The 26,709-nt window shown below is 43.2% G+C and overlaps 1 protein-coding gene across 6 annotated transcripts in view; it reads left to right on the top strand.

Annotated features, from left to right (window-relative positions):
• NFIB (nuclear factor I B) overlaps positions 1 to 26,709 on the top strand; it is a 203,642-nt gene that overhangs the window by 105,320 nt on the left and 71,613 nt on the right. For all 6 annotated transcript variants that reach the window (XM_064140621.1, XM_064140619.1, XM_064140618.1 and 3 more), the window contains exons 3-4: positions 3,795 to 3,848; positions 17,143 to 17,211. In XM_064140621.1, the coding sequence (XP_063996691.1) occupies positions 3,795 to 3,848; positions 17,143 to 17,211 (123 nt within the window). The remainder of the gene's footprint in view (positions 1 to 3,794; positions 3,849 to 17,142; positions 17,212 to 26,709) is intronic.

Here is a 26,709-nt window from a genome sequence, read left to right as displayed (position 1 = left end):
ATTCAGACTGGATGTTAGGAAGAAGTTCTTTTCCATGAGGGTGGTGAGACCCTGGAATGGGTTGCCCAGGGAGGTGGTTGAAGCTCCATCCCTGAAAGTGTTTAAGGCCAGGCTGAATGAGGCTCTAGACAGCCTGATCTAATGTGAGGTGTCCCTGTCCATGGCAGAGGGGTTGGAACTATATGATCCTTATGGTCCCTTTCAACCCTGACTGATTCTATGATTCTATATATCTACCAGATAAGAGTAAATGCTGCTCTCATAAGAACTATTTATCCATGAAGGAATAACTTATTGTGTCACCAGCTTTTGACTGTTGCAGCAGTCAGTACCAAGAAGGCTACAGCATAGTCCCACCCTAGTTGTGAGGTGCCAATGAAAGCTCTTCTATGGAAATAGTACGTGTAGGTGAGCTTTTACTCAGTGCCAGAAAAGTAGATCGGAGACATCTTCAAGAAAAGCACATTTGAAGTAAAATTTGAGAAGCAGGTTTTAAAAGCAATCAGACAAATGAACAAACAACCACCACCAAAACAAAAAGAATAAGGGAACCTACAGTTGGGAGCTAAATGACAAATCTGAAAATTTAGTTTCGTGACATTTACGTGACAGGATTTTATTTGCTGTAATTGTAGAGCTTTGCTTACAACTTTGAGCTTACAAAATATTCTTCTTTTTAAGCGTGCACAGAATTATTTGGTGGGAAAATTAAATCCAATGCCAACTGGGTGGACAAGGAGTGTGGTTTATGTCTTGCTCTATCACAGTGGAAGCAAAGCCTGCAATTTTTAAAATGAGGGCTCATGCCTTAATTAATGAACTTGTGCAGATGAGGACAAAGAAAGATTTGAAGTATATTGATGTGTCTTTTACCTCTTTAATTTTTATGGCTTTCTGAATATGCCTCTTACTCCCTCTTTTAGGACACTGTTCTAATGTCTCTTTGTTCAATGTTCTGCTTATAAGTTATTCCTGTAATGATCACAGTTCTCTTGTACTTTGTAAGACTATTTGCATCCAACCACATAAAAAGAATACTTTATAATTACTGACACTAGTGAGAGAATTTCATCCCCACAGGCCACCTCAAGTCACAGAATCACAGGACCATCCAGATTGGAAAAGACTCTTAGGATCACAAAGTCCAACTAAAACTCTACTCTACAAGATTCACCTTAAACCATATCCCTAAGCACCACATCCAGACAACCCTTAAACACATCTAGGGTTGGTGGCTGAACCACTTCCCTGGGCAGCTCATTGCAGTGCCTGACAAAGTCCATGCCCTTCATCCTCAAAATGAGATGCCTCTGTGTGCTCTAAGTGCAGTTACATAGCTTGATACGTCTTATACAGAATAGATTTTTTTGGCTTCTCAACTACTTTAAGTGAAGGATTAAATAATAATTAGATATATAATTAAATAATAATTTCTCAGGATCATATTGAGACTCCGGTGATAAATATGATAGTCCATTTTACTGCTCAAAACACTTTGTAAGACTCAATTTGTAAAAATGGGTAGTTATCTTAAAACTAAGCTAAGTCTTGCTGGCAAACTATAGAAAAAGTCAACTGTTTGTCCTTGTAACTGGAAAATTCTGTGCTAGGTTTATCTTACTATAATATGAAAAAGTGTTGCTTAAACTACCAGTGTTTAAATCCTGTACCCAAAAAGTTGCTTTGTTGGCAATGGGAAAGTAGGAGCAAAGGCAAATTGTTTTGCAAAAGCTAAAACTTTTATTCTCTTTGTGCATCTTTTTAGTGAATTTGAACAGGAGAAAACTTCAAAGGCTATTTTCTGGTAGGCCTTCTTAATCCAGTCTCAGGTCTCTTTGTTCCCCAACCTACAGTAAGATTTATTGGGTACATCTGCTACCAAATTGACACATTATCTAGTCACATATCTGCAGCAGCTTTACACTCAGATCGTTGCTGTGTAAAATTTATCTGCTATGATAATCTTAATTTAAATAATAATGTGTATAGTTTCCAGAAGCAGAGAAGGCCTATTAGCAGAATATTAAAGTTCACCCCCTGCAGAGTGAACCTTCCCATTGCAACACAGGGAACAGGGCATTTATCTGCATAAAGGTCCATATGCAGAGAAGCATCATAGTTTTAGCATTTATTGTAGCTGGTTGAGTTCTCAAATTAATTTGCTTTTATTTTTTCAAAAGGATGCGCTGTGCCTTCTCATGAATAGAAACAGGCACACTGTAGAGCACCTGTTGTGTTCTACACTTGGATTCCAAAGTACCCAGACTAGGTTGTGCAGAATCTTACTGGGAGGCCTATCCTTCATTCTTCTTATCTAGGGGTAAAGAAGACAGAGAAAATTTGGTATGAATTTAGCTATCCAATGTATATTTTATTGTGTTCGAGAGTGGTTTCGTTCAGTATTGCAAAATTGTGCTTTTTATACTATGGAGATGATTTTCACATGTGTCTTGGTCTTCTGGTTCTCTGGTAGATCCTCAGATGCTTGTCTTCATCATTAAGATGAATTCAGTAGAACCTGAACTGTGAAGTGCATTTCCATCTCAGCATCAAGCTTGAGTAAACTTAGAGACATGTATGTCAAGGCATGTTTACTAAGCTACGTAGCAGATGGTAACATATTTCCATTAATTTCTTGTAGCAGGTTTATTCTAGGTTGAGGGCTCCAGTGGCTTTAGGAGAAAGTTATGAGGACTGAAGGACAAGTATCCCGTAACATATGCTGTCATCCTTTTCTGGTTTGTTTTTTTTTTTTCTTTCTCCTGTACTCAGCAGTGCATTCAAAAACTCTGACTTCCCCCTTGTGTCTGTTTGGCAGTAACAAGTTTTGTAGTGCTATGATGCAACCTCTTGGTGGTCATATGGTACTAGGAAGGACTGTGATACAAACCCAAAAAAATATTTTTTTTTATTCAGACTGTGAAACTGCTTCAGTTTAGATACCTGTATTCAGAAGAAATGGTTGTGCTCCTTCGCTTTACATATAAGGGTGTCTCTCATGTCTTACTTTCTTAATAACATTTTATTGCAGTGCAACAGGGTTTTGTTGTATTATTTATGTTGAAATGCAGTACAAGTTAGATAGTTTTAAAAGCAAAGGATGTAATTTATTTAATGTGCTGACATCACATTACGTTGTCCTCTTGCTTCATTAGATGCATGATCATGAAAAGAACACTCTTTGAAGTCTACAGTGTCTGTGTTTCAGGGTTTTTTAAAGTTACATAAACTTAATTTCACAATTGTAATCTCACAAACTATGAATACAAAGCCTATATCATATTAAAATGGACTGTATCTTCAGTGCAGTCCTCATCCTGTGGAAGCAACACAGGCCTTTATGCTTAAGGAAAGAGTAAAGAAACAGGACTCATCAACATATACACCATTAGTTGCCTGATCCAGTACATATTTCTGGTCATGCATGAGAAGAAAGTACCCCTGTTTTAGTGATTATGCAATGTTATATTTGAGGAATGGAGGAAGAGAGAGTGAAAAGGTACTCTTTTAAATGTGTTTGCAACTTGAGTATTTACTTGAATAGCTCTCTTGTCCTTATTCAGTGATCTATGAGTTCTTATTACGATCATTGCATCTTTCATAATGTTTCTGCTTCTTCATGAAATGGGTTATGTATAGTGTGTTTATTCAACAATGCTTTCATGTGGAAAATCAACAAAATGACCTTTAGAGAACAAAAGTTAGGTATTAGTTTAATACTAAAGAAGGGTATTAAAAGGTTGTGATTCACTTTCAAAACAAATTAATAAAACATTTCTTTCATTTCTTTATAGATTCTGGACAACCAGGAAGTCCAAGCCACAATGATCCTGCCAAGAATCCACCAGGTAAATATAGGTTCCAGAACATGTACATCCATCATTGTTTGAGAACAAAGATACTACTGTTAGTAGTTAAACAGAGCATAATTGGTCATCAAACTTATTTTGCACTGCTAAGTGCATATAATCAGGACAAGCTGTGATTATTTTAGTTCTTTTAAACTGGCAATGCCTCAGTTTAGTTTCATCAACATTCCTTCAATCTAAGGAAATTTCCTTTCAGTTCACAATTTTCAGCATTTTGTCAGTGGTGGGCAGAGGAAGAAAGAGACAAGATCCCAAATAACTTTATAAAAATCTTCAAGTGCTGCAGTTATTCCTTGTTACTCCAGTTGTCCTACCTCTAAAGTCTGTGTCCTGAGCTACCAGCTTCTTCACACATGTACTGTAAAATATAAATAGGTTCATTTTCATTACTTTTCATGTCACCTCAGAGCAGATTTTGAACACATTATTACTGTGTTATGAAACTGACAATCAGAATATTTTTGAAAGAAATTACAGTGTAAGCAGTCTTTTCAGGGATTCTCTGAACATAAAAATACATGAGAAGATCAAAGCCAAACTTTGCTCTTCCACACTGTTCAGACAAAACATTGTTTGTATTTTCATGGAGTTACCCCTCTAATCAATTCAGCTGTGCTACTGTATGTTGGTTTATGCATTTTACTGGTGTAAGACAAACAGGTGTGACAGAAATGCTATCATTCTTTAGTGAGGTAGTGAGCAAAGAGCAGCTTCTACAGAACGCTGTCATCATGATGTATCTTTTAATTTTGGCTCTCAGAAAAGGTGTTTGTCTGAAATAAGCTACTACTAATTCAATGTGATTTTGTTTCTAAATGCCAAATTAACCACATTCTAATGATGCAGTTCTTCTGTGTTGCTGCATACACGTGAATATTTTATGGATCTGTCCAAGCATTAGGGAAACCAGCCTGCATTGTAGCTGTGCAGTTTTGTACCCTGTACATGATCAAAGAATTCTCTGCATGTGGTGGAATGTGTTGTGTTGCATGTAAATACTTAAGGGGGGAAAACCATCCTAGACTGCTATACAAAAAGCTTTATTCTTGTAACATGAAACACAGAAACATATATCAGAAGTCTGAAATTATAACTTAGAGATCTGAAGGCAAAACAAGTAATTTTAGAATGGTATATTTATTTATTTAGTTGTTTATTTTAAATTTTGCAAGGGATGATGCAGGCTTGAAGCCACTTTTGGCTGCAGACTTCAATGCTGTTTCTATTAATACTATGTGGGACATTATGAGTAGCCTTTTATTTCTATATTAAATAAATGACATAAATTATGTTAAATGATTTTAAAGATGAAAACAGCAAACTTGCCTAAAATAAAGTGGAAAAATGTCTTCACAGATTTTCACAGATTTTGTAAAACTTGGAGCATTTAACTGTAGAGCATTTGTTTTTGTTTTAGCATATATGTTTGTGAGTGCAAGAAAAGCCAAAGGCATTACTCCTTGCCATTTTGTAGGATGGTTTGTAACCTCTGGGTTAGGGAACCTGGAGGCAGGATCTGGAAGCTCCCTTGTAACATGTTTTACAATTCTGTTTTTAAAGTGCCATTTAGCATTTGGAGAAGGAATTTAGAACATATTTCACCAGTGAGGCTCACATCCTTTAGTGAATCCAGTCTTGACAGCTCTTCGTCTCAACCCCAGGTTACTCCAGCAAGGAATAGTCTTGCTGCTAGCAGAAATGCCCTGGGGGTGGCAGCAGAAAAGCTACATAGGCTTTTATTTTGCAGCCTTGTGGAACAAGACCAGATGCCCCAGTGTTTGACAAACTCCAGTGTTCCAGGAGGTAGAGAGATGTAGAAGGCAGAGAAGTCTATTGCTAGTTCCATCATAAAACTTCCTGCTTGAAAGTTGAGCATAACACTTTCTCGTGCATTAGAGTCACTGCTGGGAGTATTATTACTTTATCTTCTGCCAAGTAGGAACAGAAAATGGAAACTGTGGCTTACTTCCTTGAAACCCTTCATTTAAGCAGAGACAGAGGCATACTAGAATATCATCTATCTATTTGTGGATACATGAACTTCTAGCATCATTCGTCTGCCCTATGTGATACTGTCTTGAGGTTTAACTGGCAGGGAGAAAATTGTTGAGGTTTGTGGGACTGCAGAATACAGGACTTTTGTAGCTGTGCAGGAGAATGAGTAGCACTCGATTCAGCTTGTCTGGGAAAAGGACTGCTGTACTGTACTTTCTTACTAAACTTCACGGAGTCTTTCTAGAATCAGCCAATCACTTCTGTTAGAGCCCCAGAGGATATCCACTTTGAGGTTTGTTTTCAGTCCCAAGCCAGGAGCATGTGGACTGGATTTATTCTTCTATTGTGTTTTGGTCTGATGCCTGTATGTCAAGGAGCCAGGGCATTGGCAGGGGATAGGTGCTGTTAGCTTTTGGATGCAACTACCTTCACAAAGACATTGCCAAGGAAGAGGAGGTTGGAAACTGAGTGGTACTTGGCGAGGCTGCTGGTGTTAGAAGTGAGTTTTTCTAGGTTTGGCTAGACTGTTGCATTCTTTAGGGTGTCTGATAATTTGCTGTCTTAGCTGTGGAGGGGGAGTAATGTCACTTGCCAAACAAAAGAATATTAAGAGCATTTGCTGGAAATTTTTATAATTAATTCCTAAAAATACACTGAGCACTGTGATAGCACAATACAGTATTAAGATGGTGCAGCTTGTGGTGAAAGTGGTATTTAGTTTTTTCAGCAAGGTATCTTCTAAGGTTTTTTTGTTGTTGTTGGTTTTGTTTTAAATTTTTTTTTTCAATAACTTTCATCTGATCTATTTCTAAATAACAAAACTTAACTTTCCTGGAAGTTGAGTTGTAAAAGTCACTTTTCTGCAGGGATTATTAAGTAGATTTCAGGAAGATAGATGAGCTGAATTGAACTGAACTGAAGGAGGAAGAGTTTGAACACTGCTGTTGTCTGCAACAGTCATTAAGTTCCTGGAAACTTATGTTACACTGGAAACTATTAAAAGTTTACATGGTTTCAAAGAGAGAATAGACATACTCATAGATCCATGAAGGGTGACTAAACAAATAAAGGCACATTTGGATTAGTAAGTTTTAAAACTGAAAATACCGATGGGTCTTGGACACTATCAGCAAAAAAAACCACCAAAACATTTTCAGCTGGCCTGTTTCTTACTGTTCTACTGGGCATCTGCTCAGGGCTGCTGAAGGCAGAATGTGGAAGGAGACCTAATGTGGTATTTTCAGAGTACAGCTGTGTTGTTTGTTCCCTGCAAGTTCCATATGTCATTTTTATAACTTAAGAAAATATCTGCAAAAGTGTGGGGGAATATGTACTGAAGACAGAGAGAAGGCTTTTTCAGTAGGTTCATCTGTTAGGCATAAGAAAATTACACAGGAGAGTGAAAAAAAGAGAGACATCTAGAAGTACTAGTACGCTAATGATACTGACACCAGCCATAACATTTCTTTGTATTGCAACACACTCCTTACTAGCTAGTTGTTTTATTAGGGGATTTTCTGGAGTTTGTTCTGCTTTATTTTTCATTCTGTTGCTTATTGACTGATGACCACAGCTGTTTGACATTAATAAGGTTACTTGCTATCTGCCACTGGTGTGAGGTTGCTGCTTAGTATTTATACACCAGCATTAACACTGCTGTGTCCAGTTGTTTGAACACAGACTTTTTAATCTGCTAAAATATGAATAAGAAATAGCTATGCTGATTGAGTAAAATGTTATCTTGAATATCATAATAGGATAGGTTATACGTTTGATTACAATTTGAGGAATCAAAAGGATTGGAAACTGAAGGGAGTGAATACCAGGTCTCATTGGTGCTTCATGTTCTTGTCTTCCAAATAGAGCTAGGAGAATAGTCTCCTCCTATACAGGTCACTTCCAGCACTGGAGAAAGCAAAAAGTAACTTTTCAAAAGGTGCAAGGGAAGTCTCATCCTCCTGACACAGATTCATCTTCCTTCATTGGTGAGGGAAGAGAAGTGTGTTTAGATTTTTTGTTTTTATCCCAACAGTTGAGTTCAGAAGTTATAAGAGCTATGTTTCCTAGCAAGTGGGACTGATTTCTTTTCTTCCCTGGTAGAATTTACTCTACTCTGTCTGATACAAGGAATAATTTAATATACATTTTGCAGACTCTACAACATTAGTCAGGGTTGACTGAGGAATTAAGATGACTCAGGTTTCAGCCCATGTGATGGTGAATATTACGTTATTTATATGGGGGTGACACAATTTCAGACAAAGAGATTATGAAACTGTCTCTCCATGTTTCATTCCTCCCTACTGTCTCCCTTCTTTCCTCTGCAGTAACTTATGATATGTTGTCAGGGAATGAATCTAGTGATAAAATCCATAATCTGAGTGGATAATAGGTATGTGAATCCCCAGTCTCACTGCTCTGGAACTGGTTTTTCCCTTTTATTTTCACCAGAAATTTCATTCTGGTAACTATTTCCAAAAAAGACCTGGGTGAAATCACCATCTGTTTTCTTTCTTTCTTTAATTTAAAACAAAAAAAATAATTAAAATTCTGCCAAAAAGCTTGCAACCAGCTTCACCTATCTTTCAATATGCAAATCTCTCTTGCAGCTGTAGAGCCCCAAAGGCTTTTTAGTGCTTTCATATGGGTTAGCAGCCATAAGGAGAACATTCTTTTGGATCATGCCCCAAAAAATGTGTAATAAATTTGACTATATATGACTGCTCTTGGTAAAAGTATTTCAGTTTTAAGTTTTCGCGGCTGTTCGAGTTAGATTTCTAGCTTAGACATAAAAAAATCAGAACAGAGAAACTTACAAGTAGAAGCTCTGAGTGGAGAGGTGAACATTCTAGGGATAGGCCATGTAATGGCAACAGTGGATAAGTTAATATAATTTCATTGGAGCATCAAGAGCTTTGTGCCTGGAAGCACAGCTTGTACCTTCCCCTTGTGCTTCTGCTGTGCCCTCTGCTATTCTCCCCTGCTGCTGTTTTGGCTGCTGCTGCTTTTGCTGCTTTGCCACCACTTGACCCCTTCCCAATCTTCCTTAAGGTTATTATATTTCTGTAGTAGTTTATTCTCCTTATACTGTTATATTTAAACTATAAGAAATACAATTTCATTTTTTCCTGACTTTCCAAAAATCTGTATTGTAGTGAGTTTATTCTACTGGAGGAGGGATCCACCCTAACCTAGGACAGTTTTAGAATGTATAATTCCAGAAATAACCCCTAAAGAGTAATTTGTTCTCAACCTTTGCTGTCTTTGCAATAAGCAAATGTTTTTGAGTGACTCAGAACAGAGATGGTTTAATTAGTTTGCTGCATTGAAAGTTACCCTCTTGTGGATGGTGAATTAGTCCAGTAATTAATATGAATAGAGGAGATATTCCTGGGGCCCAGTCTTGATCTTGGAGGTCTCTTCCAACCTGGTCTATTCTATTCTATTCTATTCTATTCTATTCTATTCTATTCTATTCTATTCTATTCTATTCTATTCTATTCTATTCCCTGGCCTTGTCACTGCAAGCAGTTTTCCTTGTGGAAGCAGGGATGCCATAGTAGCAGTTTAGGGCCTCAGACAGAATTGTACTTATTTATGCCTTTTCAGCTTGGGAGTGGATATTCTGAAATGCTTTTTCATTTCCTGTGTTTCTATACAGATGCCATGACATCTCAGATGGTGATCTTCAAATAAAACAGAAGTTTATGTGAAGGGTTAGGCTTGGCCAGGGCTTACTTTTCTTTGGAGCTGCCCCTTTCCCAAATGTTCAATGAATTAGTAATGGCAGTGATTGAGAAGTGATACTTTTCATTGTGAGCTTCTCAGCCCTAAGCCAGGTGGGGCATTCTGTAGGCACAGTACAGCACAGATATGTTATCTTGGCAATCAGAAACCTACACAGACAGTACAGCCCCTTTTTCCAAGATGAAGAGATTTTGGTGTTGCATTCTGGCTTGAAATTTGGTGTGGGTAATTCCTACTGCTTACGGGTTTAGGATTACTTATGTATTTTTGTTTGTGTTGGCTATGTTTCTCTGTGAACCCATGATGTAAGTGGTGCTATGATCAGTTCTGCTGCCATGCTTACTTCTGATGCCATTGTGTTCAATGGTGAGCACAATGATTTTTACTTCAAAACACACAGAGCAAGAATTTACTAAAAACTCTTATGTTGCCAATTAGAATTCCAGAAAATTGCTCTGACACAAAGAACATTCCTTTTTGGTTTCTGGTAGTCCTGTAGCAGTTAATTTGCACCTCCTCCGATCTCTTTTTAAATCTTGGGTTTAGATTGTGTATAACCTGAGACCCTCTGGAGTAGAAGGCAGCGTGCATTTGTTTCTTGCTAGGTTTTGGGGCAGCTCACCTCTTGGATTCTAGTACACAGATTCCATGGTTCATTAAACCAAGAGTTTACTTTTTCAAATTACTGCATCATTGAAGGATGTTACAATTCTGTGATATTTAGAATATTGATAACCTACTGTATTTTTTGAAAATGGTGCAGGCAGCTTCTTAGTTCCTTATTGTGATTAAAAGCTCAAATGGAGTCACGGGATTTTTTGGCAATCCAATTTACAATGTCATTGCAACTTTCAGGAGAAAAGCTGAAGCGGACTGTGGGTATACAGCAAAGCCAGAGACAATTGTGTGGTTACCAAAATAGCCACATTCTCCAGACAGGCTCTAGCTCAACTGTTTTAAATGGCATCATCACTGAAATATTTTCTGTCACTCCTTGGCTCATGTGATCTACTTTTACCTGCCTTCAAGAAATTTTGTTTCAGTGGGAAACTGGTACTCTTTTCAAGATACTGGCCTCAAAATGCCACAAGTCTGCTGACTGTTTGTTAACTTGCTATAGCCAGTGTGAGACTAACTTTTCATTAATGGTTCCGACTATGAATAGTAGCTGTAAACAAATAGGATTACTGCTGACACTTCATGCAGAAGTCAGGTATTGCAGAGGGTGGAAAGAGATGATCCTTAGAAAGACAGTTTTCAAACACTTAAACAAAAGAAGCGATACAGTAAAATAATTTAACCTGTAATCGTAGTAGTCCCAAAAGTTAAACAAACCTGTAGCAGCATCCAGAATGTTATGCTGCATGACTTACTCTAGCTGCAGCTCTCTGCTAGTATTAATATATACTGGACTGAAGCTTCCAGCTTTTCTTTTCAGAGTAGCTTCTGATATTAAACCCACTTTACTGCTGCTAAGTCTATCTACTGAAGGATAATTATTGTTTGAGAAAGAAAACTTTAAACCTGTTGGCGTTCATCTAGTCACTGTAGTATTCTTTGGGAAGTGTATTTTTCAGAAGTAAGTTTTCTTTAAAAAAGGGATAAGTTAAGGAAGACAGGTTTTCTACTCATTCTGTATAAAATCTTAAAGGAAATACAGAAAAACGTCCACATTTATTTATGGGGTTTGGAAGTTACTAACTGTTTCTACAGAACCGCACTACGACAGGTTTGGCATAAATGTTCTTGTAGAACTCAAACTTTGAGAATAGTCACAATTAGTGAAATGCACTTCAGCCACTGCCATCTGTCATGTAAGAAGAGTTTTAGTAAATGACAATATTCAGTGCTTACGAGTAGGTTTGAACAATAAAGATTACACAGTGGTGTTATCATGGGCTATGAAAAGATAGGGTAAATCCTCTATTAGTAATACAACAACAGACGGTCATTGAGTGCGTTAGTTTATTTACCAAACAGATCAAAAGCACACACCAAGAATGCTAATTCAAGGCTCTTTAACATATTAATGCAAGCAGTGCATTAGGGAATGTTTATTTTAAAAAACTGTTTAATACCCATACTGCGAATAATAATGTGAATATGAATAACTATTATTCAGTAGGGAGATTGTCTTCACCAAGTAAAAGGCAGTCTCTGACACCATAAAGTCAATATGTCTTGCACTTTGTTTGTTTTTTCTTTTTTAGACATATTTGTGGACCGCATATTTCTGCAACAAATTACAGCTGTTTATTTGCACAGAAATTTTCCTGTTGCACAGCTGGAAGCCAAGAACTGTTCTGTAATGTGTCTACCACAACTTGCCTTCCTAACTAGTTAAAAGTAGTCAAGCTCACACTGAACATAATGGGCTTATATTTCTGCACTTGGAGGTACTACTGGAATCTACCTTTCCTGTTGGGACATGAGGCTCAGGATGAGGTTGCTAAGTGCCTGTCGGCATAGACTTTTTACTGTTATATCAATTTTTAATATTTTATCACATCACATAGAGAAAAAAAAATCAAGCTCTTTTTAAAATTGAGTGCGATTGACAATAGCTGCAGTTTCTCACTCTTTTCTTAATGAAAATATTTGCATATATGTGTGGGTGTCATTTTTGGATCATCCAAGACAGCTTGAAACATGGGTGAAAGACAGTGATCTATCAGTCAACAGTGCATCCTTCTCTGGATGGTGGAAAACAGTGGTATCACTCAGCAGTAGACTTTTTACCCTGCTCTTACTGTCACAGGGAGAGGAACACACCCTTTTATGTTGTGTAGGTATTCTTATTATTGCCAGTGATAAAAACTAAGAATTTGTGAAAAAAAGCTGGAGATAAAAAAAAAAAGTGTCTCTGTGTGTGTTCTTATATATAAAATCCTACACGGGTGGGGTTTGTTTGTTTGTTTGTTTAGTATGAGCCTTGGAGCTTATTCTCACTCCAGTGGTAGTTTGACAAACCTATACTTTGGTAAAGCTCCTTTCAAATTGGACTAACTTGAATGACAGAAGTTATGCTACAAAGGAGTGGGATTTGGATAATCAGCAGAGAAGCTCAAGTCTTGTCTCATGAGCAGTTCCAGAGCTAGCTACATATTTATAGACTGGCTTTAAATTACACTTCAGTTACAGGCCAACTGAAAATCAAGAAATCAAATTTTTCTTTGGAAATCTCCTTTCTATCTGCTACCTCAGCCTGTTCCTGCAGGAGAAAATGATCAGACAAGATAAAGACTGGTGTTGTTAGGGAAATTATTTGTATTTGTTCAGCTTGCCCATTCTTACGTTAAAAATTGAAAAAATATGAACAAGGGAAAAATAAACATGAGCACTGATGTTTAAATGCTATGTCCTAAAAAGAAGTATATTTGACAACCCATGTCATCTTTTCATCTACGCACACTCAAAAAAACCCAAACAAACAAACAAGCTCCCAACCAAACCAAACAATCAAACCCAAAACAAACAACAAGGACAAAAGTTGCAAGAGAATGCAGTGAATTTTAAAATGACTTTTGGAGCTGAAGATTAATAAGATTGCAGAGAAGCCTACAACATTCAGGAGAAGGACAGTAAGGGAAAAAGTAGTGGATATGGAGAGAAGCTGCTGAAAATGAGAGGACAAGGAATGTGAAAGGAAGTGGAGGGAAAAGATGGGGAGACCTGCAGAGCTACTAGTGCAAATAAAGACATGCAGGAGCATGATATGAAGTGACATTAACTGGAAGATGAGAAGATGATGGCATTGGCATACACCATTCAGGATGATCCTGCAGGCCTATGGTATTCATCATCCTTGCTGCACTCACTTCAGGGTGGGTTTTTCAGCTGTTCAAGACTGACATTAGCTTACAGATGTAATAGCGTACACATATGTCAGGAAGTATGCTTGCCTGGATGTATACACATTCTTTCAGCTTTAGTTGTCAGGTGCATTTTTTACACTTGATATCCCTACTCTACAAGATTCACCTTAAACCATATCCCTAAATACCACATCTAAACGACCCTTAAACACATCCAGTTGGTGACTCAACCACCTCCCTGGGCAGCTCATTCCAGTGCCTGACCACTCTCTCCGTGGAAAACTTTTCCCTAATATCTAATCTAAACCTACCCAGTCTCAACTTGAGGCCATTCCCTCTTGTTCTGTCTCCAATTACCTGTGAGAAGAGACCAGCAGCAGCCTCTCCACTATGTCCCTTCAGGTAGTTATAGACAGCAATGGGGTCTCCTCTCAGCCTCCTCCTTCTCAAACTAACAGCCACAGCTCCCTCAGTTGCTCCTCATGATTTATTCTCTAGGCCCTTCACCAGCTTCATTGCCTTTCACTGGACCCACTCCAGCACCTCCACATCTCTCTTGTACTGTAGTGCCCAAAACTGAACACAGTACTCAAGATGTGGCCTCACTAAAGATATGTAAAATGGGATAATCACCTCCCTACTCCTGCTGGCCACAGCTTTTTTAATACAAGCCAGGATGTCATTGGCCTTCTTGGCTGCCTGGGCACACTGCTGGCTCATATTCAGCTGCCTTCTATTACAACCCCCGGATTCCTTTCTGCCAGGCAGCTCTCCAGCCACACTGCCCCAGGTCTGTAGCGTTGCTTGGGGTTGTTGTGACACAAGTGCAGGACCTAGCATTTGGCCTTGTTGAAACTCATCACATTAATGTTGTCCCATTGATCTAGCCACGTCACTCTGAAGAGGTGGCCATTTTACTAACCTCTCTCCTTGTTTCCCCAAGGATAGAGAATTGAAACATCTCATGATCGCTGAGCCCCAGATAATCTCAAATCTTTACTTCCCCCACTAGTTCTTGTCTGTTCACAAGAAGCAGATCCAGGAGAGCACCTTCCATGTTTGGTTCTCTCACCAATTGTATAAGGAAGTTGTCTTCCACACACTTCAGGAATCTCCAGGACTGTTGTCTCACTGCTGTATTGTACTTCCAGCAGACATACAGGAAGTTGAAGTATCCCACAAGAATAAGAGAATTGTGAGACCTCTCTTAACTGCTTATAACAAAAATTATCTACCCCTTCATCCTGATTGGGTGATCTATAGCATACTCCAATCACAATGTTAACCTCGCTGTCCTTACTCATGATTCTCACTCATAATGACTCAACCCTATCATCACTTTCATTAATTTGTGTAGTTTCATATGCTTCCCTAATATAGAGGGCAACTCCACTGCCTCTTCTACTTTGCCTGTCTCTTCTGAAGAGTTGGTACCCTTAGATTGCAGTACTCCAGTTATTAGTCATCCCACCAGGTTTCTGTGATGGCTGCTATATCATAGTTACCCTGTAGTACAATGGCCTCCAGCTCCTCCTGTTTATTGCCCATTCTGTGTGCATTGATGTATAAACATTTCAGGGAGGGAGTTAAGTGCATTATTTTAAACACTGAGAGAGGGAAATGCTTCTGATTGTCTAAGATACCAACATACTCACTCTCGAGTGATGGACTGCTACCCCCAGGGTTCTCAGCAAGGCCAGCTACAACCCTGTCCCTCTCTGAAACCAGTGAAAAGCCCTGTTGATGATCCCAGCCAACCCATGTGCAAGGATTCTTGTTCCCTTATAGGACAGATGAACTCCATCTGTAACCAGTAGATAGGGTGCCAAGAACACTTCTCCATGGACAAAACCCCCAAATTTCTGCTGATGGCACCATCCTCTGAGCCATGCATTAATCACATGGATCTTCCTTTTCCTTTCAGTATCACTTGCTGTTACTGGAGGGATTGAGGAGACCACCACTTGTGCTCCCAATCCCTCAAGTAGTCGTTCCAAGGCCCTGAAGTCTTTTCTCATTGCTTTTGAACTCCTGTACATTGCTTCATCGCTCCCAATCTGCATCTCAACAGTGGGTGATAGTCAGTCGGTGTAATGAGATTGGAGAGCCTGTTAGAAATGTCCTTAACCTGTGACTTGGGCAGGCAGCAGATGTCCCTGTGGGACAGGTCAGGCCAGCAAATAAGGCCCTCAGTTCCCCTGAGAAAGGAATTCCCTACTACTATCACCTTTCTTTCTTTCTTTTTTTTTTCACTAGTCCTAAGTGCAAGCCTGCAGTGTCAGGACTGGCTGGCAAGTCCTGGGTAGCTGAGTGCATGGAGATTCATCTCCATTCTCATTCCTCCAGCCCTCTGTTGCAAGGGCACTGAAGCTGTTGTGTGTGGACAACTGCGGGGATTGGGAAGGGATTGGCCTGCCTTTTCTGCCTCACTGGAGAGGGACCCGACTCCATCCCTCCTCATCTCTTCTAATAGGTGCCTGAGTCTCTTTCCTCCTCTGCTTTTGGGGCACTTCCCTCTGCTAGTGGGGTCTGAAGAGCCTGGCACCACATGTCCAGCTCCCATTCATATTCCCTAATAAACATTAATCTTTCAGCCTCATCCTTCAGCCCAGCCACCAGGCTAAGCAGATCTTCAGTTTCCTCACCCCTAGCACAGGTGTTGCCTCCTCTGCTCTCCATCTCAAGTACTAGGCTCCCGCACTCACTGGAGCCTGTTGCCTGGGCATCTCTGTGCTTGTGTGTAGCCTCCATTTGGGTACCCACCTGTTTGCATATGACCTCTGTTTGGGTACCCACATGGCTTGATTTGCAGTTTGTTTGGCTATTTTGTGGTGTGTGTGAGGGGTTTGTTGTTTTATTGTTTTAACCGCGCCCGTCCGGCGCTCCCGTAGCGCAGGCCTCTCCCGGTGCCCGCCTGGCGCTCACTCAGTGCCCCTCTGTCAGAATCTGGCGCGGTGCGCAGCAGCCCTCCCCCGCCGCCTCACTCTGCCGCGCAGGCGCCTGGCGGAGCCTCCCCTGCTGCTGCTGCCCCTCCCCCTCTTTCTAGCAGGCCCTGCGACAGGGGGTCCCCTGTTCACTCGAGGTCGAATTGGTTGTGCGCCGCTCTTGTGGAGCTGAGGCCGGAACCGGCCCCGGTGCCGGTGCGGACTGGGCTCTGCCTCTCCCAGTGCCTGCCTGGCGCCGAGTTAGTGCCACTCTGTTCCAGTAAATGCGCTTTAAAATTTGTTTTGTTACTTAAGAATTCGAGAGTGCTTTTACTCGTTCAAACATTTGGAACAGAAAACTGGCAGCGTATTTTCCAAAGGAAAATGCTGTGTTAATTCTGAAAGGAGAGAAACCACAGTAAGAAATTCTTAGAGTGCTGTTTTACATGGAAACAAATAAAGAAGTAGTACTGTTGGAGCAACATTGTGCAGCAAGTACAGATCTAAATAGTCGTAATGGTAAATTGTTGGCAATTCCTACTTAAGAGGGCTGTGATGTCACAGTCTCAAATTCAGTCAACTGCAGCAATTATTTGCTCTAGGCTTCCACAGAAACCTAGGTTTCTCAGCATCCTTTTTATAAGGTTATCTAATTACACTTAAAGGTCTTGATTGTTACTTTGTTTACAGGTTATAGTTCTGGTGCTCAATCTTCTTGTTAGTAGTTGTATAAACTTACCCATAGTTACTTATGAATCTTCTCATTATACTGATTATTGTGATCTTTTTCAGTGTACCTTGAGGACAGTTTCGTAAAATCTGGAGTATTCAACGTCTCAGAACTTGTGAGGGTGTCCAGAAGTAAGTATCCTTTGCAGTTAATGATTTCTATAGCCTGGTATGCTCAAGTGAAGGTTTTTTCCTTATAGTGCTTTATTTTCTCCACAGGTTATAATAGAACTGCATATAACCACACACCATTTTGATGTCTTTTGCCATACAGCTCATATTGCATGTGTTTGTAATAAAATGATGAGGAGTCTTCTTTTTCAGTATTTAAATATGGAATCATTTTGTTATTTGCCCCTCTGCGCAGTGTAATGAATGGATAAAACTGTCAATATGTAGCAACATTTTCTATTTGTTAGATTCACATCTAAGGTTGCCCTACACGTCCTTGGATTTTGCTAAACAGTCTGACTTTTTTGTTTTTCTAGTTTATTCTTAAATTTATTGCACTTAAAAGAAAATTGACAACATGGACATAAAGGATGACTTAGTATGTTTTATGTTTGTGTTTCTTTTACTCACAGCATTGTCTCTAATTGAATTTTTAATTAACTTTGCTCGCTTTGGCATCAGGAATGTTATGTGCATGAACATGCAAAAAAAAAAAAAAGAAGCCTCACAAAACTCAAACATAAAATGTAAATGGAGAAGTGAGTTTTGTATTGCAGAAAGAGAACCCATTATTATAAGTAAGGAGATCTGGGGTTTTGACAAGGAAGGTTTTACCATGATAGTATGGTGTACACCTGGTGTGTATTTTCATTTGACATTGTTTTCTGAATGCCTTTTTTCTCACTTTAGTACAAATACAATTTAAATATTTATCTTAAAATTTCATTTGGAAGTGAACAAAAATGCTTGAAAATTATAGCTAGAAGTGTCTGCAGCGACAACATTATAGAATCATAGAATCAACCAGGTTGGTTGAGACCTCCAAGATCATCCAGTCCAACCTAATAAGTGAATCTGTTTTCTGATGGGGTGAGGACAAAACTAGTGAGGCACTAGTTTCCAAAATTGCCTATCCAAATTGAGCACAGGCGTTAATTCATGCCAGGTCAGGATGCTTGAGGAATTCAATGAACTCAGCGAGGATTAAGAACTATGTGTCAGTTGCTTAGAGCAGGTGAGTGACATCCTTTGGACGACATGATTGCAGCCAGTCGCTGCCAGTGGCAGACAGGGAAATCATAGAATCATAGAATCAACCAGGTTGGAAGAGACCTCCAAGATCACCCAGTCCAACCTATCTCCCAGCCCCATCCAGTCAACTAGACCATGGCACTAAGTGCCTCATCCAGGCTTTTCGTGAACACCTCCAGGGACGGTGCCTCCACCACCTCCCTGGGCAGCCCATTCCAATGCCAATCACTCTCTCTGTGAAGAACTTCCTCCTAACCTCCAGCCTATACCTACCCCGGCACAACTTGAGGCTGTGTCCCCTTGTTCTATTGCTGATTACCTGGCAGAAGATGCCAACCCCCACCTGGCTACAATGCCCCTTCAGGTAGTTGTAGACAGCAATAAGATCACCCCTGAGCCTCCTCTTCCCCAGGCTAAACACTCCCAGCTCTCTCAGCCTCTCCTCATAGGGTTTATGTTCCAGGCCCCTCACCAGCTTTGTTGCCCTTCTCTGGACATGTTCTAGCACCTCAACATCTTTCTTGAGTTGAGAGGCCCAGAACTGGACACAGGACTCAAGATGTGGCCTGACCAGTGCTGAGTACAGGGCAAGAATAACCTCCCTTGTCCTACTGGCCACACTGTTCCTGATGCAGGCCAGGATGCCATTGGCTCTCTTGGCCACCTGGGCTCATTTTTTTTTTTCGGTAACAACTTGGGTTTTCTGTAGTCAGGAAGCTCAGAGAAGTAGGCAGCTCTTTGCTGAGTTCCATTCCTCTTGAGAGGGAGGTGGGGACAGCTGTGGGCTGAGCCCCAGCCACCTCGGGCTATTTAACTGCCCCAGGAGTGCAGGCATCTGCGGTGCCTGAGCACAGCCAGTGAAGGGTGAGTCAGCGGGGTGTGTCCTGGCAGCCCACGCGGTCAGTTGCCGGAAGAGATCCATCCGTGGTTACAACTCAAAGGCTGTTTGGAAAACTCTGGGTACCCGGAGAGAGGCCACGCACAAACATATAGGCATCTAGGCCCCTGGCTGCAGAGGGTGCTGGAGCCAGCCACGTACAGGTGTTGTCTTCACCACCTTCCATTGCATTAGGTGTGAAAAGGGAAACGATTGCTTAGCCTAGTGGCTGATCTGAGGGAAGAAGTGATAAGATTAAGGACTATAGGGGAATGTGAAATAGAGTTAGACTTGTGGAACAAGATTCTGCAGAACCGCTAGAAGAGGGAGATGACCCAAGAAACAGGGGATAATGGATAACCCCTTGTTATGAGGGGCAAGGGAAATCCCTCCCACCTCCCCTCACCTTCCCAGTTGGCCTTGCACAAGTGAGGGGCACTGGAATTGAGAGTGTGGCAAATGAGAACACAGAAGAGACACCATATGGGGGGTTGCCTAAAGCAAATCAGTCCACCCCTTGCATTAGGAATTGAACCCTTAAAAAAAAAAAAAAAGAGGAGGGTAATTGTTATTGACAACTCCTTTCTGAGGGGAACAGAGGGTCCCATATATTGGCCAAATCCTTCCTACAGAGAAGTCTGCTGCCTCCCTGGGACGTGGGTCAGAGATGTTACCAGAAGGCTGCCTAGTCTGGTACAGCCCTCTGATTACTACCACTTACTAGTTATGCAGGTAGAAAGTGATGTGGTTGAAACCAGAAGTCTAAAAGCAATCCAAAAGGACTTCATGACACTGAGGAGATTGGTTGAAGGATTGGGGGCACAGGTAATTTTTTTCATCAATACTCTCAGTTGCAGGAAGGGATACTGAAAGGAACAGGAAATTATGCATGGTTAAGAAGTGGCTCAGAGGCTGCTGTCACCAGCAGAATTGTGGTTTGTTTGTTTGTTTGTTTGTTTTTTTCTTGGGGAACTTTGTAGGACACCAGGTCTGCTAGCAGCAGATAGAGTACGTCTGTCTCAGAGGTGGAAAAAGATCCTGCCACATGAGTTGGCAGGGCTCATTGAGAGAGCTTTAAACTAGGCTTGAAGGAGGAGGGGGTTAAAACCAGATGCAGTGGAGGTGAGCCTAAGGACAGCCTTCAGGCTGCCATTTCACTTGAGGTGGGAGATGGTGACAGGATCATCTGTGACAAGTGGCAGGAGGACACACAAGGACTGAAAGGATGAGGTGATAGTAAGAGCCTTCAGCCTGTTGCCCTGAAGCATGCCGTGAACACTGCATCAAAGGCAAGGTTTTACAGAGCTGAGCCAGGACCTCACATGAAATGCCTTGGAGGAACAATGGGATATCTCTCTAAGGTGGTGGCATGGGCACCAACCCAGCTGAAGTGTCTCTACGACAATGCATTCAGCATGGGCAGCAAACAGGAGGAGTTGGAAGCTACCCTGCTGCAGGAAACCTATGACATGGTGGCAACTATGGAAACTTGATGAGATGAATCCTATGACTGGACCATGGCTATCAATGGCTGCAAGCTGTTCACAAGGGACAGGAGAGGAAGAAGGGGTGGAGGTGTAGCACTCTCTATAAAGAAGTGGATAGAGTGTTAAGAGTTGTCACTAAAGAATAGCCACAAACAGGTCACAAGGTTATGGGTAGGAATTAGGGATCAGGACAAGCACAGAACATCTTAATCCTCACATGTAAGCTTATCAGGCAAGGAATGCAAAAGACCACTGTGGCTAGATTGTGACCTGCTGGTCAAACTAGAGGGCAAGTTGAGACTACACAGTGTCTTGGGTTCAAATGCAAGTTCCCAGAGACTCTTATAAATTTGGTAGACCCAATGACAATTTATAGAATTTATAGAGTGCCCTCCCCTCCTCCCCCTCCTTTCCCCAAAAGACAGGGAGAGAGATAAAGGTAGGGACACCCCAATAAATCAATCTCACTCGATTTGGAAGTTAAAAAAGGAAAAGTTTAACAATAACTTAGAAAAAGGGATTGGAGGTAGGGGAGTTTACAAAGGATAAGGAAGGGAAAACAGCAAAATACAAAACAGGGATGGATACAACCCGAGTAGTGTGATGGTGTCTCTGCCTCGTGGCTGGTATGCAGTATCAGTGTGTGTGTGCGGTCATGAACGCAGGTAGGGAGCAAGAGGGCGAAAAGAGGAAGAGACAGGAGAACTCCTGTCTTTTATACCACAGGAAGTGGGGGGGAGTGGGCTAACCATCACCTGGAGTGTGGCCCACCCCTGAGGAGGGGCCAAGACCCCTAGGGTCAGGTTCAGGGTCACTCCCCCAGGAGTGTTAACCCTATACATTCCACCCCTTGGTTAGACCACTTCCACCTTCCTAAGAACAGTCTTCTTCTTCAAAGATGGGAAAAAAGTTGTCCATGGGTTAAGAGTTCTTAAAGTCCTTCTTGGTTCCCGGCTGTATCTCAAGGCGATGTGCTCCTCTGGTCCGGTGCAGGTTGCTGAGATGTGAGCAGGGCAGGAACGGAAGAAAAGTCAGTGAAACAGGAACAGTTCTTGTTGGAACTCAGGAAAGTCTTTTTCCTCTGTGAAGAAAAAACATCAGGAACAGTCTCTTCATGTCTGGCATCAGGGGAACAGGTGTAGATGAGATGGCTGTAGACATCCTCTGGAGGGAAATCAGGAACAGTCTCTCACTGCAGGGCATCAGTGACGAATCAGATGCAGGGTTCTGGTTGGACGCCGTGGTGTGATGCGATGTTGTAGGACTCTGGATAGCTGCTGCTGTCATGTAGGTTCTGTTGGACGCCGTGTAGTGGTGAGGGTATAACTACAAAAACAACTTGTAACCCCTTATGAACTATAATACAAGTATTGCACAACTATGATACAAGTATTGCACAACTATGATACAACTATTATACAACTATAATACAAGATAACCTGAAATATCTGGAACACATGGAATCAACTCTGAGATTTCAAAACCTTTTCAGCTAAAGAGAGGTTTCTCTGAGGGACACACTCGATAACACCAGTTTCCATCATCACCCAGTATGTGTGACCAGGACCCTCTGCAGATACCACCCCTTTGATAGGTTTTCCCCCACCAGAGGCAGGAGCAACCCACACAGTCTTTCCCAGTAGATTCCTTTCACAGACTACAGGAACTCCATCTCCCTCAACTGTGGGCAGTAGGGCAGACTGAGCAGGACCAGCTCTGTTAACTGATCCCCTGCTGTTCACCAGCCAAGTGGCTTCTGCAAGGTGCTTCTCCCAGTTTCTGAGAGTTCCACCTCCCATAGCCTTCAGGGTGGTTTTCAGCAGACCATTGTGTCGCTCAATCTTTCCTGCAGCCTGTGGGTAGTATGGGATGTGATAAACCCATTCTATCCCATGCTCTTTTGCCCAGTTGCTTACAAGGTGGTTCTTGAAATGGGTCCCATTGTCTGACTCAATTCTCTCTGGGGTACCGTGTCTCCACAGGATGTGGCTCTGCAGGCCCAGAATGGTGTTACGGGCAGTAGCATGAGGTACTGGGTAGGTTTCCAGCCACCCCGTGCTTCCCTCCACCATGGTTAACACATACTGCTTGCCACTACGAGACCGAGGCAGAGTGATGTAATCAATCTGCCAGGCCTCCCCATACCTGTACTTTGACCACCTTCCCCCATACCACAAAGGCTTCATGCGCTTGGCTTGCTTTATGGTGGCACAGATGTCACATTCATGGATAACCTGAGTTATGGCCTCCATGGATATGTCCACGGACCTGTCTCGGGCCCATTGGTATGTGGCATCTCTTCCTTGGTGACCAGAAGAGTCATGTGCCCACCGAGCTAAGAACAGTTCACCTTTGTGCTTCCAGTCCAGGTCAATCTGGCAGATGTGGGCAGCCTGGTCAGCTTGGTGGTTATGCTGCTGCTCTTCAGTGGCTCTGCTCTTTGGGATGTGAGCACTGATGTGTCGGATTTTAACTGGCAGTTTGTCCAGGCGTGCAGAAATGTCTTGCCAGAGATCAGCAGCCCAAATAGGCTTCCCTTTTCTCTGCCAATCATTTCTCTTCCACTCCTTCAGCCACCCCCATAAGGCATTTGCTACCATCCATGAGTCGGTGTAGATGTATAGCATTGGCCACTGCTCTCGTTCTGCAATGTCCAGGGCCAGCTGGATGGCTTTCACCTCAGCATACTGGCTGGATTCGCCTTCTCCATCTCTTGCCTCTGCAACCCTGCGTGTGGGGTTCCAGACGGCAGCCTTCCATCTCCGCTTGCTGCCTACCAGGCGGCAGGATCCATCTGTGAAGAGAGCATATGCCTTTTCCTCCTCAGGAAGGTCACTGTATGGGGGGGCTTCCTCGGCACGGGTCACTGCCTTCTCTTCTGCTGGCTTTCCAAAGTCAGTGCCCTCTGGCCAGTTGGTGATGACCTCCACAATGCCTGGACGCTCGAGAGTCCCCATCCTAGCCCTCTGAGTTATCGGAGCCATCCACTTACTCCAAGTGGCATCTGTGGCATGGTGCGGAGTCGAACCCTTCCCTTTAAACATCCAAGTCAGGACCGGAAGCCTTGGAGCTAAAAGGAGTGGTGACTCCGTCCCAATCACCTCAGAGGCAGCTCTGACTCCCTCATAGGCAGCTAGGATTTCTTTCTCTGTGGGGGTATACTTGGTCTCTGAGCCTTTGTACGCCTTGCTCCAGAACCCAAGTGGGCGGCCTCTTGTCTCATCAGGAGCTTTCTGCCATAGGCTCCAGCTAGGACCATTCTCACCGGCTGCTGTGTAGAGAATGTTCTTAATCTCTGGGCCGGTTCGAACTGGTCCCAGGGCCATGGCATGGACCACCTCTCGTTTGATCTGGTCAAATGCCACCTGCTGCTCAGGTCCCCACTCAAAGTTATTCCTCTTTCTTGTAACGTCAAAGAGGGGTTTCACAATTTGACTGTACCCGGGAATGTGCATCTTCCAAAAGCCCACAAACCCCAGGAAGGATTGTGTCTCCTTCCGGTTAGTGGGTTCCACCATAGTGGCCACTTTATTCACCACATCCATAGGGATGTGGCGTCGGCCATCCTGCCATCGAACTCCCAGGAACTGGATCTCTCTGGCAGGCCCTTTCACTTTGCTTCTCTTAATGGCAAAACCAGCATCCAACAGGATATTAATGATCTTCTCACCCTTCTGGAAGACCTCCTCTGCTGTCTCACCCCATACAATGATGTCATCGATGTACTGTAGATGTTCCGGAGCTCCACCCTTCTCCAGTGCAGTCTGGATGATGCTGTGGCAGATTGTAGGGCTGTGCTTCCACCCTTGAGGCAGTCTGTTCCAGTGCTACTGGACTCCTCTCCAGGTGAAGGCAAACTGCGGCCTACATTCTTCTGCAATGGGGATGGAGAAGAAAGCATTAGCAATGTCAATTGTGGCATACCATTTGGCCTCCTTTGTTTCCAGTTCATACTGCAGCTCCAACATGTCAGGCACGGCTGCGCTGATTGGAGGAGTCACTTCGTTCAGGCCTCGGAAATCCACCGTGAGTCTCCACTCCCCCGTCTCCTTTCGCACTGGCCATATCGGGCTGTTGAAGGGCGAGTGGCTCTTGCTGATGACAAGCTGCTGCTCCAGGCGGCGAATCAGCTGCTGTATGGGTAGCAGGGAGTCTCTGTTGGTGCGGTATTGCCTGCGATGAACTACACGAGAAGCAATAGGTAACTTGACATCTTCCACCTTGTGGGTACCAACCACGGAAGGGTCATCTGACAAGCCAGGCATGATAGACAGCTGCTCTTTGTCTGCAGTCTCTACAGCTGCTATGCCAAATGCCCACTTGTTCCCCTTCGGATCTTTAAAGTACCCTTCCCGGAGAAAGTCGATCCCCAGGATGCAAGGTGCATCAGGGCCAGTTACTATGGAGTGCTTCTCCCACACATTCCCGGTGAGGCTTATCTCAGCCTGCAGCACAGTCAACTCCCGAGACCCCCCTGTGACTCCTGCAATTGTAACAGTATCTGTCCCCCTGTGGCTGGAGGGGATCAGAGTGCATTGGGCACCGGTGTCTACCAACGCTCTGTACTTCTCGGCTTCAGAAGTGCCAGGCCATTTCACAAACACGTCCCAATATACTCTGTTATCCCTGGCCTCCGCCTGGCTGGAGACAGGGCACCTCTAATTCTGAGCAGTGTGACTGCATGAGGCACATGGACCTGAGGTACTGGCTTCACCACCCCTTGAGCGAGAGCGCTGCCTGCGGGACACTGGGGCAACCCCTCTTCTGGAGGAGTTATTCCCTGTGTTTGTCCCCTGCAGTTCCCTTACCCTGGCCCATAGAGCTGAGGTGGGCTGGCCATGCCATCTATCCATGTTTTCCCCATGGTCACACAGTGTTCTCCAGAGTGACCCCCTGTGTGTACCCTGTCTGCTCTGGGCTGGTCTCCTGCGGGGAGGAGGAGGAGCACGGCGGCGTGTGTTCCTTATAGCTGAGACTTGCACCCATTCTGAAGGTGAAGAGCAGTCCTCCTCTGCCTTCTGCATTTCAGAGAAAGAGGCTTTCAGCTCGTTCATTTCTTGGGTGAGGGTCTCTACAGTGGCAATTAAGGTTTTCCTCGACAAACTGTCTTCAAACTGTCTCAGGTCATTCACAAACTCCCTGATTGTGGGAAGGTTGTTGGGGTCTCTGCCCAGCAGCAGTGCTCCCAATGTGGGGGCATATGTGGAAGGGGCACACTGAGTCAGTTTCTTTAAGAGGGCTGGCTTCATGCGGACATCATCAGGGTCCGAGGGCCTCTGGTCGGCTCCATAAATTATCTCTTGAACCGCCATTTGCCTCAGGTATGAGATACCCTGTTCCATATCTGTCCATCTAAGGGGATGGAAAATCATGTCATCCTTAGTCGGGTACCTGTACCTCACAGCTATCAGAAGCCTGGCCCAAAGTGAGTGGGTACCATCGAGCCTTCCCAGCTCCTTATCCACACCTCCATCCCTTGACAAGGATCCCAGCTGCTTCGCCTCCTTGTGATCTAGGTCCACTGTTTCTGCTCCTGCATCCCAGCATTTCAAAAGCCAGGCGAAAAGGGACTGTCCGTTTGCCCTTGCATACTCCTGCCTTATGTGCCTGATTTCCTTTCTGGGCGTGGAGCTGATAAGGATCACTCCATTATCAGGTCCATTTCCAGCTGGTTGCTGTTGCTGGGGGGTGCTGGTTCCCGAAGAGGTCCCTTGCCCTGGATCGGTATCTGCGGGAGGGTTTTGATTTGATCTTGCTGGCCGCGTCGTAATTGGTGCTAGGTGAAGGGGGCTGGGCTGAGGGGGCAGGGTCCGGGGGGCTGCCCTGGGCGGGACCGGAGGCGGAGTTCGGGGCGGAGGCGCGCTAGGGGCGGTGCCTGCGCTTGGGGTGGCCGGAACGGCCTGACCTGTCGCCCAACCCCCGCAACTGCAGCTCGGGCAGTGAGGACCACCCCTCCCCCTAAGCACCCTAATGGCGGCGCCCACCCGATACTTCCACGTGTCCCAGTTCACCGCTATCTTATTAATTCCCAAACCCAAATTTACACACAGTGAAATAACAGCT

This window comes from Pogoniulus pusillus, chromosome Z (genome assembly GCF_015220805.1).
Source record: "Pogoniulus pusillus isolate bPogPus1 chromosome Z, bPogPus1.pri, whole genome shotgun sequence".
Taxonomy (NCBI): Eukaryota; Metazoa; Chordata; class Aves; order Piciformes; family Lybiidae; genus Pogoniulus; species Pogoniulus pusillus.
This window is presented reverse-complemented; position numbering and strand designations above follow the sequence as displayed.